At 40.9% G+C, this 13292-nt stretch overlaps 1 protein-coding gene across 1 annotated transcript in view; it reads left to right on the top strand.

The window, feature by feature from the left end:
- HS6ST3 (heparan sulfate 6-O-sulfotransferase 3) overlaps positions 1–12497 on the top strand; it is a 661903-nt gene extending 649406 nt beyond the window's left edge. The window contains exon 2 of the mRNA XM_006089830.3: positions 11789–12497. Coding sequence (XP_006089892.1) covers positions 11789–12497 — 709 coding nt within the window. The remainder of the gene's footprint in view (positions 1–11788) is intronic.
- Positions 12498–13292: the final 795 nt, after the last annotated feature.

Below are 13292 nucleotides of genomic sequence, written 5' to 3'. Positions count from 1 at the left end.
AGGAAACTAAGGCTGCCAGAGGTCATATACGCTAACCAGTTCACACCAAATGTGAGATGGTCCAAAAATTGAAACCTAGACCTTTCTAACTTCAAAACCTATTTTCTTCCCACTGCACCTTAAAGTGAAGTTTCCAACATGTTTGAAATTACGTGCTCATGCTCTGTCCAAAATGAGTAGAGTTTGACTTCTATTTTCATTGACTCTTCTCTTTCTGAATAAAGGCATTAGAGCAGCCAACCTCAGAATCCAGCAACCTTCCAGAACACATTTCTGAGTCTTTATAGCATCGTGTTTTAAAAAAAAAAAGCCCCATTTTAAAGCCAAAAAGAGAATGATGGCACTGCATGAGTTTTGGCTTTATCTGAATTCACTTGCACCATTATTTCTAACCACCCTTTATTGTCCTGGGATTACTATAGCTTTTGGCTTCTGAATTCCTTGGGAGTGTTAAAAAAGAATGGAACTGGCCCAGCCGGTGTGGCTCAGTGGTTGAGTGTCGACCCATGCACCTGGAGGTTGCCAGTTCTATTCCAGGCTCCTTCCTCAGCGGGGGCATGCAGGAGGCAGCCGATTGAGGCTGATGTTTCTCTCTCATGGATGTTTCTCTCTCTCTCTCTCTCTCTCTCTCTCTCTCTCTGAAATCAATAAAAACACATAAAAAAAAAAAAGAATGGAACCGCTATAATTCCCCCTTGCCTCTAATACCCTTTCCTCAAGTGTCAATTTGTTATGCGCTTTTGTGGGTGTGCTGAGCTCAGGAAAACTGTACCTAGGACTTCTGCACTGTAAATACATAGAGGACCCTCTCCACCCATACACTCCTGAGGTTGAGAGGAGCCAGATGCCTTGTGTCCCCCTGACCCTGCAAAATGCTCCCTCACTCTTGTCTCCTGCTGCCTACCCACAGGGAAACACAAATCCCTCTCCCTGAGATGCTCATTTTGCCTCTGGAGCTTTGAATTCAAGAAAGCCCGGACCACTGCAGCATTAAGTCACAAATTGCATCTCTACAGCCTGATGCTTACGAGATGATGGAAGAGACTGTCAAAACTGTCATCACTTGGTGAAACTGCAGACATCATCTAAAAGACTACGTAACACAAAGAGTTGTTTTGATGGCCAAATTGGTCAATGCAATACAGCACTGAGAACTGTACTTGGACGTAGTAAGCAGGCAATAAATGTTAGCCATTATTATTATTTCTACTGCTATCGCTTTTTATTTCACATGAACTTTCCATATGTTAAGTTAGCTTGTTCCTAATCATCACTTAGGGGATCATCTCTAAGCACTCTTTCTTTGAGAACTGGCAAGGCATGGAATTAAGTGGGGATCTCTTAGGTATTTTGTTAAATTTGCTAAAATGATTGCCCAGTCCTGATTGCAGAATCTTAGGCAGATCCTAACTCAAAATAATCCTTTATGGGAAAAATGGAAAACTTTGGACAGAGATGAGGTGTGTTTTTTTGTTGGTTTTTTTGTTTTGTTTTGTTTTGTTTTCAGTTCTCATGATGTTTTAGGAAAATCTGTATCAAAGCTGTCAGATATAAACCTAAATACCGGAACGCGTGCCTTGCTCTTAAATGTCCTGATTTCCTTCTTTTCCTTTCCAAATTGGCTAGTGCAAAACCATTGCAATGGAGACACCTGGTCACTTCCACCTTGTGTAAGTCTCACACTCCCTAAAAATAGCGCCTGTGAAATTAGCTAAAGAGCAAGCCCGGCTGCACACGAATGGCCCGATAACACAATCTGAGTGTACTATCTGGTGTTCTGCTTTGCCCGGCTGGGATTAGAGCTGTGAGTGAGACTGAATTGGGCCTTATCTCACTCTGGGGCGGCTTCAGGCTCCAGCTGGATGCCCACATGCATAAACCACAGCTTTGCGGAGCAGAGCGCCTCGCCACGTCCTCGTGCCCAAATCCCAGCGAGGCCGCGCGGAGCAGGGCACCTCTGAAGCAAATAATCACAGAAGTCTCTGAATAATGCATGAGAGCAGGACCCTCCCTGGCACATTTGAAACTGTACTGGGAGGAACTGTGCTCAGCAAAGATAGCAAAAACAAGTCCCTGGAACATGCCTGCCCTGAAATTTATTCTTGCAGCAGCCGCTTGGGGAAAAGTGAAAGCAAATATGACAACCACCGGGAAGTCATGGCATTTTAGTGAGTTGGAGGCTCATGGGTTTCACATCAATATAAAGCAGCAACACGACAGGATTGAAAATTTTATCTTATTGATAAATACTAACTCTTCCTCTGGGGAACTGGGGGTGGACTGATCATCACTGAGAAGTGACCGGTGTCATCCAGAAGCTTCTTATTCCCATGCTTTTGTTTGGTTGGGTTAGTATCATGTGTGACTTCCCTTCATTAGAGTTGGCTGACACCTGGGCACTGTAGAAAAGCTGTTTCTACTCGAGCGGCTGTTTCTTTGAGGACCAGCGCTAAGTATACCCGGGCGAGGGACCTCCATCTTTCTGATCCAGATGTCGGCTTTAAGACAGCTGCAGAGCTGATGCAGCGGGATTGGATTCCACAAATGTCTAGTCTCTAATTTGATATGCCAGCCGATCATTAAGTGCAAAATAAACAGATCTTTTTAGGAGAATGTTTCCTCATCGCTACATCACAAACCCGCTATGTCCTGGAATGTCCCTAAGAGGCTCCTGTTCTGGCCCAGCCCAGGGGGAGCAGGGCCAGGAGCGTGTGTGACGCCCTCCCTTGGCTTCTAGGGGCCTTGTCCCCTGGTGCTTGCTGATGTGGGGCCTCATGCAATGGCCTTGTCCTCTCTTATGTTGACTGTGATCAGTTACATTTTGGCACTTTGAAAATGAAATAGAGACAATGTTCTTGACTCAGAAACTCTACTCCTAGCAATTTATTCCCTGCCCAAATATTTCTGGCGTAGGATGTTCATCAGATAATTGTTTCTAGTATACCCCTCCAAATATAGTCAGCCTCATTGTCAAAACTGGGAGATTGGTCACATAGATTATGGGATGCCCATAATTGGAATATTATGCTTTTATGGAAGAACATTAAATAAAATGGAAAAGATGTTCACTCTGTATGTTTGAGTTTAAAATACAGGTTAAAATATCACCTACATTATAATCTCAAATCTGTAAAAGAAATACATGTATATATATTTAATTGTGGTTATAGCTGAGCAGCAATTATAGGTGATTTTTATTTGCCTCTTTTTCTTCTGTTCTGCATTGCTCATATTTTCCATAAGGACAACGTACTGCACTTCTAACTGGGGGAAGGGAGGGAAAGTAATGATGTAAAAAAATTTAAAAAGCCAGACCAGCTACATCTATCATATTCTGCCTTTAAAGTTATCAGGCACACAGGTAAGAAAAGGGATGCAGAGCCTCTCTCCTCCTAAGGGAAGCACTGCAGGCACTCCTCTCTTCTCTTTCTTTCCAATGGAAAAGAGTCAGATCTTTGGGTCCTAAGTAAAATAAAAATGCCTTTGCCTAAAGGGTCTAGCTGCTTTGTAAGGCACCGTGGGGGAGGAGGTAAGGGCAGCTTCGTGGAGAAAGGTGTGTGGGGCATGGGGGGTGGGGGCAGATGCAAGGCTTCTTGTGAGGTAAGATAACCAGCACATGTCTGCATTTCCCCATCATAATGCCGGACACCCTTGGACCCAGTTACTCTGACACACACCATTTTCGGCCTCCTAAACTTCTGTATTATGATACTTAACAATTATAGTTCCCAATATCCCATTTGCTTAGAACATCATTTTTAAATTCCTTAATTTGTTTTCAAGGCTTGAACAAAAGCCCTTTTCATCACTGTGTCAAAGGGCAGTCTAACTGCTCAGCTCTAGCTGCCACAATTCCCCCTATCAGATACAGTTTAGTCAGATACTACTCGACTGAGATAATGAAGACTGGGCAGCCTGTAATGAGTATATGGCTCTAAAGGGAGTCAAGAAATTAATTCCATTCTGAACATTTGGAAAATGACTCCAGCACGCAGTACAGGAGGGTGGAGGGGGAGCGAAGTTTCATGTTTTGGAAACGCAGACATCAGCTCATGTGGAAGATGTACCAGCTGTCTGCATGCTCCATGGCGAGGACCAAAGACCTCCTTTAGATACCCCTCAAGTCCAACTTACAATCTCTCATTCATTGTGAGACACTGAGCTCTGGCAAAACATAATTATGTAGGGAAAACACATTTCAAAGTCTGGAGGGCAAGAGGAAAGAGGAGCAATTGATTGTTTCCCATACATTTCACAAGATCTAGCCTAAGAGAAAGCCTTCGCCTGGACCACTTTTGTTGGTTAAGGCACCAGCAAGTTTGATTTACTGAGCACATCACCATCAGAATTCCTGAAAGAGTGACTAATAAAATTTGATATTTATTCATTCCACAAACATTGAACACCTTATATACATCATGGAGTATGAGGTCATTTATCATATGCTTTGGGGAAAGAAAGATGAGTAAAGCCTAAAGCTTATTTAAGGGATAAGACAGTCACTGGTCACTGGAATGTAGATAAAGCATGTGAGTATGTATATACAGTGGAATATTATTCAGTCATAAAAATGAATGAAATCTTACCATTTGCGACAACATAGATGGACCTAGAGGGTATTATGGTAAGTGAAATAAGTCAGAGAAAGACAAACACCAAATGATTTTACTTATATGTGTAATCTAAAAAGCAACCTAAACAAAAACGCAAAATAGAAACAAACTTATAAATACTAGAACAAATTGATGGTTACCAGATGGAGAGGGGTTGGGGGGAATGGTAAAAAGAACAAATTGGCAGTTATAAAAACTGTTAAGGGGATGTAAAATACAGCTTAGGGAATATAGGCAATAATATTGTAATAACCATATATAGTGACAGACGGTTACTAGACTTATTGTCATGATCACGTAATAAAATATAAAATATCTAATCACTATGTTGTACATGTGAAACTAATATAATATTGCATGTCAACTATAATTTTAAACATTTAAAACTTTTAATAAAAAGATAAAGCATGAGAGGCATAGGTTTCAGGGGGACAGAAATGCCTTCCACCGAGGCAGGCTGGAGGAGTTTCTAGTTGAGCTAGTTTTTATGAATGCATAGAGGTGTGGAGTATGGAGATACTAATTTTGTTGATTTTTAGGAGGATTAAGCTAGTAGTGGAAGGAATACAGTGGTTGGCAAAAGTGGGTTTACAGTTGTGAGTACACAAAGCAGAGTTTATTCTTGTATTATTATTTATTTACTTATTATTGTATTATTTATTATTATTAACCTACTTTTGCCCACCTCTGTATATTTAGTAAACCTCCCCTATGAACCTAGCATTTTATAGGTTCTTTCAGATATATTCTCATCGGCTAGGCAAGTCATACCCTCATGAAAGTGAATATGCCATATTAAAGTATAGCTTATATACAATATTATATTAGTTTTAGGTGTACAACATAGTAATTCTAAATTTATATACCTTATGATGTAATCACCATGATAACTCTAGTAATCATCTGTCACTATACAGTTATTACAATATTATTGACTATATTTTCTGTGATATACATTACCTTCCTATGACTTACTCATTTTATAACTGAAAGTTTGTACATCTAATTCCTCTTTTTCTCCCATCTCCTACTACTGCTCCCCTCTGGCAACTAACAGTTTGTTCTCTGGGTCTATGAATCTGTGTCTGTTTTGTTTGTTTTGTTTTTTGGATTCTACATATGAGTAAAATAATATGTTATTTGTCTTTCTCTATCTGACTTAATTGCCAAGCACTTAAATGACAAGATTCAAATAACAAGTGTTGGCCAGGATGTAGAGAAAAGTGGATATTCCCACTATTGGATAGGCTTGCAAATTGGTGCAGCCACTATAGAAAACAGTATGCAGGTTCCTCAAAAAATTAAAAATATAACTACCATCTGACCCAGCAATTTCACTTCTGGGTATTTATCTAAAGAAAATGAAAACACCAACTTGAAAAAATATATGCACCCCTGTATTCATTGCAGCATTATTTATAATAGATAAGATATGGAAGCAACCCAGGTGTCCATTGATAGATGAATGAATAAAGAAGATGTGAGATATAATGGAATATTACTTAGCAATAAAAAAGAAAGGTGAATTTTTAAATACCACAGGCAGAGTCATTCCAGCGACTTCTACTTCTTGTTCCACCATTTTGATGAGCACATTATCTCTGCCTCTTTTCCATTACAGGATTGAAAGGGAAACAGGAAATACAGAGGAGGGAAAAGTAGTGTAGAGGAAGCTGACAATGAGGAAGGCAAAAGAACAATGACAGCTGGGTGTATGATATTTCTGGAATCTGTCAGGGAGTCTTTCTTATCCATACTCACATTCCTGGGTTCTTCCCTGCTGGTCTCTCACTAAAGTTGCCAGAGGTCTCCCCTGGCCTACTGTTGTCCACCCTGAACCCTGTGGCTGAATGAATCTTCCTAAATCAACACATTTCCTATTTTGGCAATTCACAGTTGCTTTCAGAGCCCATGACAATTTGGCCTCAGCATCCTCTTCTAGTTTATGCCCTTCGTCCATTCATTCATTTATTAAACAAACGTTTAGTGAAAATGCACAATATGAACTTCCTGGTGTAATTAGGCCACATTGCTCTCTGTACATTCTTAAATCTTCTGTGTCCACTCCTTACCTCCATAACTTGCTAATCAATGCCTTTTTCTAATCTGCCACCCTTGCACCCACAATACTTGAGGGCATTTCATTTTATTTTTTTATGTTCTCCACATTTCCTAGAGTGACTCCTCACATGTAACAAACCCTCAATAAGCACGTGTTAATTAAATGACTTAATAATGAAAGAACTGAACAATCATACGATAAATTGCTTAGCAAAATACAGGTTCTTGAAGCAGTGGGGAAGAAAACTAGTAAGTTTAACATTAAAAAAAAAGCACCTATCTCATTGCTACTAATTATTTGTTGTACAAAATATTCAACTTTCTACCCAAAGTCTATACTGACTGCCTGTCTCTGAATATCAACAATCACAATCAAATGATGGATGCACTAGAAGATTACATATCTTTTTATTCATTTCACACATTTTAGACATTCAAAAATAATATCAGATTAGTTTTTAAGAGAGGAAAAATCATTTATCGAAGGCAATATTAACCTTTGTCATGAAAATACATTTATCTCCTATGATGCTCATTTATTTTGCATAGCCTCATTTATTGACCATTTTGCTGTGAGCAGGATTTGTGTGAGGTGCCCTGGGACACAAAGCCTAGGTCCAGTTATCAAAAAGAAACTTAAAGGGTAGCTGCGACCAGGACTTTCACATGCCAGTTAAAGTGCCGTAGGTGATGCAGCACACCCTGGTCAGGGAAGATGGATAAGAGGCTTGAGGTTGGCCAGGAAGGTTAAGTTGGATGCAAATGAGCAAAGGAAAAGGCAAAGACTGAGGGAAGGCAGTAACACCCTTGTACAGTATTTAGAGGGGTTTTTTGTTGTTGTTTTGTTTTGTTTTTAACATGATTACCTTACAGAAGTGCCAGATGCTAAAGTGATTCTAGAGCAGCCATGAAAAGTGTGTGTTCTGTGTCTTAGGACTTTAATAAGCCACGATGGCTCCTATGATGATTATTGAAGCAACCATGGCACCAGTGCCCTAAGCTTCCTGAGTACATGGCTACTGGTCCACAGAATGGCAATGCTAAAGAGTTGCAGTGGCTTTACAGACATGCTTACAGGAATTCACCCAAGCTCTCAACAAAGCAGGTGGCTCATGGGAAACCTGCTGACAGGATGCTGTCACTGGCACAAAGTTACCTGCCTTAGGCATTGTTCTGGTCCTGGGAGGTTGGCAGAACATCTCCTTAAGTTGGTGGTTAAATGTCTTTTACTTTACCAAAATCATTGGGTGCCTGAATTCTCTTTGAGGACAACATCTTAGCCATCTCTTCATCTTGATCCCTAGCCCCAGTACTTAGCAATTACCGGGGCGTGTGTGTGTGTGGGGGGGGGGGGGCGGGAGGGCGGCATTCAATTAATGTTTGGAAAGCTAACGAATGAATGAATGGATAGATGAAGGGGGAACATAATAGTTTATTTATTTATAATTTCAAAACCTGAGGAGAGTTTGGGTTAACTGCAAGAACAAATATATGAACAGATGATGCTGTCTAGGCTTAGGAGATGAGTTAAAACGAACAGGAGCCCATGAAGGCCTCTGCATTGTGGCCATAACAGGCTTTGTTTGGTAACTGTTTGTACTTCCTCTCTTTTCTTTGTTTATGGAAACTCCATTGTGTTGTTGAACAAGTAAGGCTCAAAAAGGAAAGCTGCAGATTTCACTAGTCCTGACCCTATAAGTGTTTTAGAAACTGAAGTGGAAGTTACGGGAGCAGAAGAAAATGAGTTTCGTTATTTTGAGGTGGGGAGGAGATTAATGACCTTGGAGCAAAGCGTATACACAATAAAGGCTGGGTGTGTGCCCTGGCCAGTTTTGTTAAGTGGTTAGAACACCGGCCATGGACCAATGCTTCTCAGGTTCAATTCACTGCCAAGGGCATGTACCTTGGTCTGCAGGTTTGATCCCTGGCACTGGCAGGGATGCATGTGGGAGGCAATCCGTCGATGTGAGTTTCTCTTTCTCTCTTTGTCTTTTCCCTACTCCTCCCTTCCTTTCACTCTCTCTAAAAATCAATGGAAAATATATCCTCAGGTGAGGATTAAAATAAATAAATAAATTAATTAATTAATTAATTAAGGATAGTTATGAGGCCTGGAGCATTACTTCATCAGTGATTTTTGCAGTGTTCTGTCTGAAAATAGAGAAGCAACTGAAAGAAAAAAATAGAAATGAGAACTGTGATTTAATTAATCAAATTTTGCGGGGCGGTTTTCTTCAATAGGGATTCTTCTTCAACCCTATTATTTTATTTTTACTATTGTTACTATCTTATCATTTTGACTGCTTTGCAGGATTGAAACAAACAAACAAAACATACATGAGGATATGTCTGATAAAGCAAAACCCAAATGCTATTAGCCATTCCATTCCAGACCCATGAGATGGAGCAGCTTTGAACTTCCTCAATATAAATGTTCCACTCGTACATTTTCGTGTCTTGATGTCAGAGTTAATTTTAGTTACAAATGGGCCTCTTACCTATATGGCTAGTAGAACTTGTAGACATTTGGAACTTAATTTTACTCATGTAAACATGGCCCTACTCTCTTGTCAGTCATTATTAGATACAATGTTAAACTGAATAAAGTTAAATCTGAAACCAAGACAATTTCAAGCTTATGTCAGTTTTAGTCTGCTTTGAGACTGTGTCAATTTCCAATGAAATGAAGGCATCAGCAACTCCATGGCAAATTTTCCCAAGCAAGACAAAGCCTCCTAAGATTCCAGGAGCAGATTCCAGTTGAACCTTTATGTCACAAATCATTGCAATTCCCAGCCCTAAAATCCTCCGGCTGATATGATTACTTTAAAAACCTGGATTGTATCCAAATGTGAGACATAAATGAGGTTGAGACTTACCAATTGCTTGCCATCATCTTTTTATTTTATTTTTATTTTTATTTTTTTAAAATATATTTTATTGATTTTTTACAGAGAAGAAGGGAGAGGGATAGAGAGTTAGAAACATCGATGAGAGAGATCAACCAGCTGCCTCCTGCACGCCCCCCAGTAGGGATGTGCCCACAACCAAGGTGCATGCCCTTGACCAGAATCGAACCTGGGACCCTTGAGTCTGCAGGCCGACGCTCTATCCACTGAGCCAAACCGGTTCGGCTGCCATCATCTTTTTAATTTAAATCCTTTTTTTATGTTTTCTGTTTTACCCAATTAACAGGGAAATAATACATTTTTCATGTGTGGTCTAATTTGACCCAATACATAGGTCTCTCTGATTTAAATTCTTCTGTTTGGCATCCTTAACCCACACCTGAGTTACATCATCATCATTACTGTGTTTTTATATTTACAATGAAATTTGCTTATGAATTAAAAGCCAGTCTCTGCTTGTAACACTAGAAAGTGAACAAGTCCCAGCATAGGCCCAAAGCAAGATTAATAATGACATGTCATAATATTCAGCCATAGTAATATCTCTGAGCAAAACTTTATCGTCAACATTTCTTTGTGGAGCCCAGAAGCTGTGTCAGTCGTTTTCTGCTCTCCCTACTGACCTTTTGGGAAATTTTCTTCCACTGATGGAATTGTCATTCTGTCACAGGAAAAGACAACAGAGTAATGGAAAGTGTTGGCTGGCAAAAGCAAGGGTTCAGGCTGGCCTATCTGGGGCAGTTCCAGTAAATTCCTCCTCCTAATATAATGGGAAATGAGTGTTACTTAAGATTTTGAAGTTTCATTAGCACGCTTCAAAATTATTTGGCTAGACATTAAAAATAACTGAATATAGTAAATGTATAGTTTGAAATATTATAGTTCCTCAATTTTTATGCTATTTTAAACAGCATAAAAAACATTGTACCCTTACACTCCTTATTTTTGTCAGGGCTTTTACTAGGTAAGCACTAAAAAAAACCACACAACTGTTTAGTTGGCCAAGTGAGGCCTGGTGCTCTTTTCAGAATGTATCAGGACACTTTGCCCAGGAGCCTTCAGAGTGTTACTCCTGCTGACAAAGTGGTGGGGTGGGCAGCCCATTCCATTGGTAACTGCTGAATCTATAAGAAGGATTTTCCTCATTATGAATCTATTTTTGTTTTCTTTAACGTCTACTATTATGTCTTTTTCTGTTGACTTCTCCAACTCTCTTTTTGTCCTTTTAAGCCAGAGGTACCCTGATCTTTACCTGATCATTCTGGAGTTAATCATTTATAAAATATACTTATTTTCAAAGTTCTATGGAATGTCTTTAGATGAGATATGACCTGTAATTATAACCACAGCACCTGACAATTAATCGCATTCACTAAATATTTGTTGCATTTTTGTTTTTAAAATATCAGTCTAGTGCACAGGAAAGCACAGGGGCTATGAAATTAAAGAGGCCTAGATTCTATTGCAGTTCAGTTATTAACTTGCTCTAGGACCTTGGGCTACATTTTTCACCTTTTTCAGTCTCTGTATTCTCAGTTTCATTTTTAAAAAATCTCATTTTACAAAGTTGTGTTCAGGATTATCTGTGCCAGTATCCATAAAATACCTAGTACAGTTTCTAGCACCTAATAGTTGCTCAGTAAATATTAGTCTTCACACACAGCTCATCCTTCCCAACCCCACCTCCCTTGTAATCTAGAACAGCAGTGTAAACAGGAAAACAGAAGCCTTGGCTTCCAGCTTTGCCCTTTCTACGCCCATGACCTTGGACAAATCACTTCACCTCTTTGCATGGTTCCCTAACAAATAGTCTCATGTCTACTACAAAAGTCTATTGTAAGAATCAAATAGATATTGGATTGGTAATAAATTTCAAATATCATGATGTGTCCTCTTAATGTAAGCTATTGTAATTGCCGGTAGTAATTTATCAGTGAATAACTGCTGAATGAATGAATGATCTATTCCCCCACTTCTCCCTCCCCACACTGGAGCAGGGAGGAAAAGCCCAGCAAACTTAATATTGAAAACTGGTTCACATGTGCTTATGGAAATACGCACACATGGGAACATTTGCCTGATCAATGCAAATCCCAGAAAACACGCTCACATGAACATCTGGCAGAAGAGCCATTGACTGCAAAGGTTCAGAATCCCAGAGTTATAGTTGTCAATGACTGACACTCTTCCTTTAATTTCTTCCAGGAATTTCTATTACATCACAATGTTGCGTGATCCAGTGTCCCGTTACCTGAGCGAGTGGAAGCATGTCCAGAGAGGAGCCACGTGGAAAACCTCCCTCCACATGTGTGATGGGAGAAGCCCCACCCCCGATGAGCTACCTACCTGCTACCCGGGGGATGACTGGTCTGGGGTGAGCTTGCGAGAGTTCATGGACTGCACCTACAACCTGGCCAACAACCGCCAGGTGCGCATGCTGGCGGACCTCAGCCTGGTGGGCTGCTACAACTTGACTTTCATGAATGAGAGCGAAAGAAACACCATCCTGTTGCAGAGCGCGAAAAACAACCTGAAGAACATGGCCTTCTTTGGGCTCACAGAATTCCAGAGGAAGACGCAGTTTCTCTTTGAGAGGACATTCAACCTCAAGTTCATCTCTCCCTTCACACAGTTCAACATCACGCGGGCTTCCAATGTGGAGATCAATGACGGTGCTCGCCAGCGCATTGAGGAGCTCAACTTCCTGGACATGCAGCTTTATGAGTACGCAAAAGATCTCTTCCAGCAGCGCTACCACCACACCAAGCAGCTGGAGCACCAGAGGGACCGGCAAAAGAGGAGGGAGGAGCGGAGGCTGCAGCGGGAGTCGAGGAGCCACCGGTGGCCCAAAGAGGATGGGAACACAGAGGGGGCCGTCACCGAGGACTACAACAGTCAGGTGGTGAGATGGTGACCCCCTGCCTCTCCTCCCTGTGGCGTTACCTTGGAGACTCTTGGGCCATTCTGAGGGCATCTGGCTGTATGTGGCCGGAGGTGGACACCTGCTTCCTCTTTTCCTTCACCTTTATCCAGCTGGAGAGGGTCGGTCTTGTTCTTTACTTCCTGACGTTTGCCAATCTGTGATATGGAGGAGGGTAGGAATGCATCCAGGATACACCGCTTCGGAAGGTCAAGGAGAGAAGCACCAAAAAGGAAACAGTGTCCTTGCAATCTCCTTGGCACAGCGCAGGTGACACTCTGGGTGACTGGACCCCCAGAGGCAGACATGAAAAGCCAAACCGTGGCTTGGATGTTCTGCTGAAACTGGTCTGTTTCATACTGTCTCTGTAATGGAAATATTGGTTGGTTTCAAGAGAGAGAGAGAAAGAAGTCCCTTTCAGCCCTTTGATAAGGTTTTAGGCCAACTCTTACTTTGCTGTTGGCTGTCATCTTTGAACTCTGTTTGAATGGGGTTTAAATCAGAAGAAGAGAAATGTGTTTTGTTGCCGTCTTTTAAAACAAGATTATCCTACTATTGACCATCACTAGAGATGCACATCCGACAAAGCCCTGCATCCCAGCCCTGAGCCATGTTTCCTTCCCCACATTTTAGGGAACTGCAAGTGGATTCAGGTCCGGGTGCCTGTGGCCCCTGAGAAATGAACGTTGGTAGGGGCATTTGGGAGAAAATGTCTTATTAACTAATGCCTATGGAGAGAACTCTTTACCAAGTTGTATTTTCAATGTAAGGAATGAATGATAAGGGGGG

This window comes from Myotis lucifugus, unplaced genomic scaffold (assembly GCF_000147115.1).
Source record: "Myotis lucifugus unplaced genomic scaffold, Myoluc2.0 scaffold_64, whole genome shotgun sequence".
Taxonomy (NCBI): domain Eukaryota; kingdom Metazoa; phylum Chordata; class Mammalia; order Chiroptera; family Vespertilionidae; genus Myotis; species Myotis lucifugus.
This window is presented reverse-complemented; position numbering and strand designations above follow the sequence as displayed.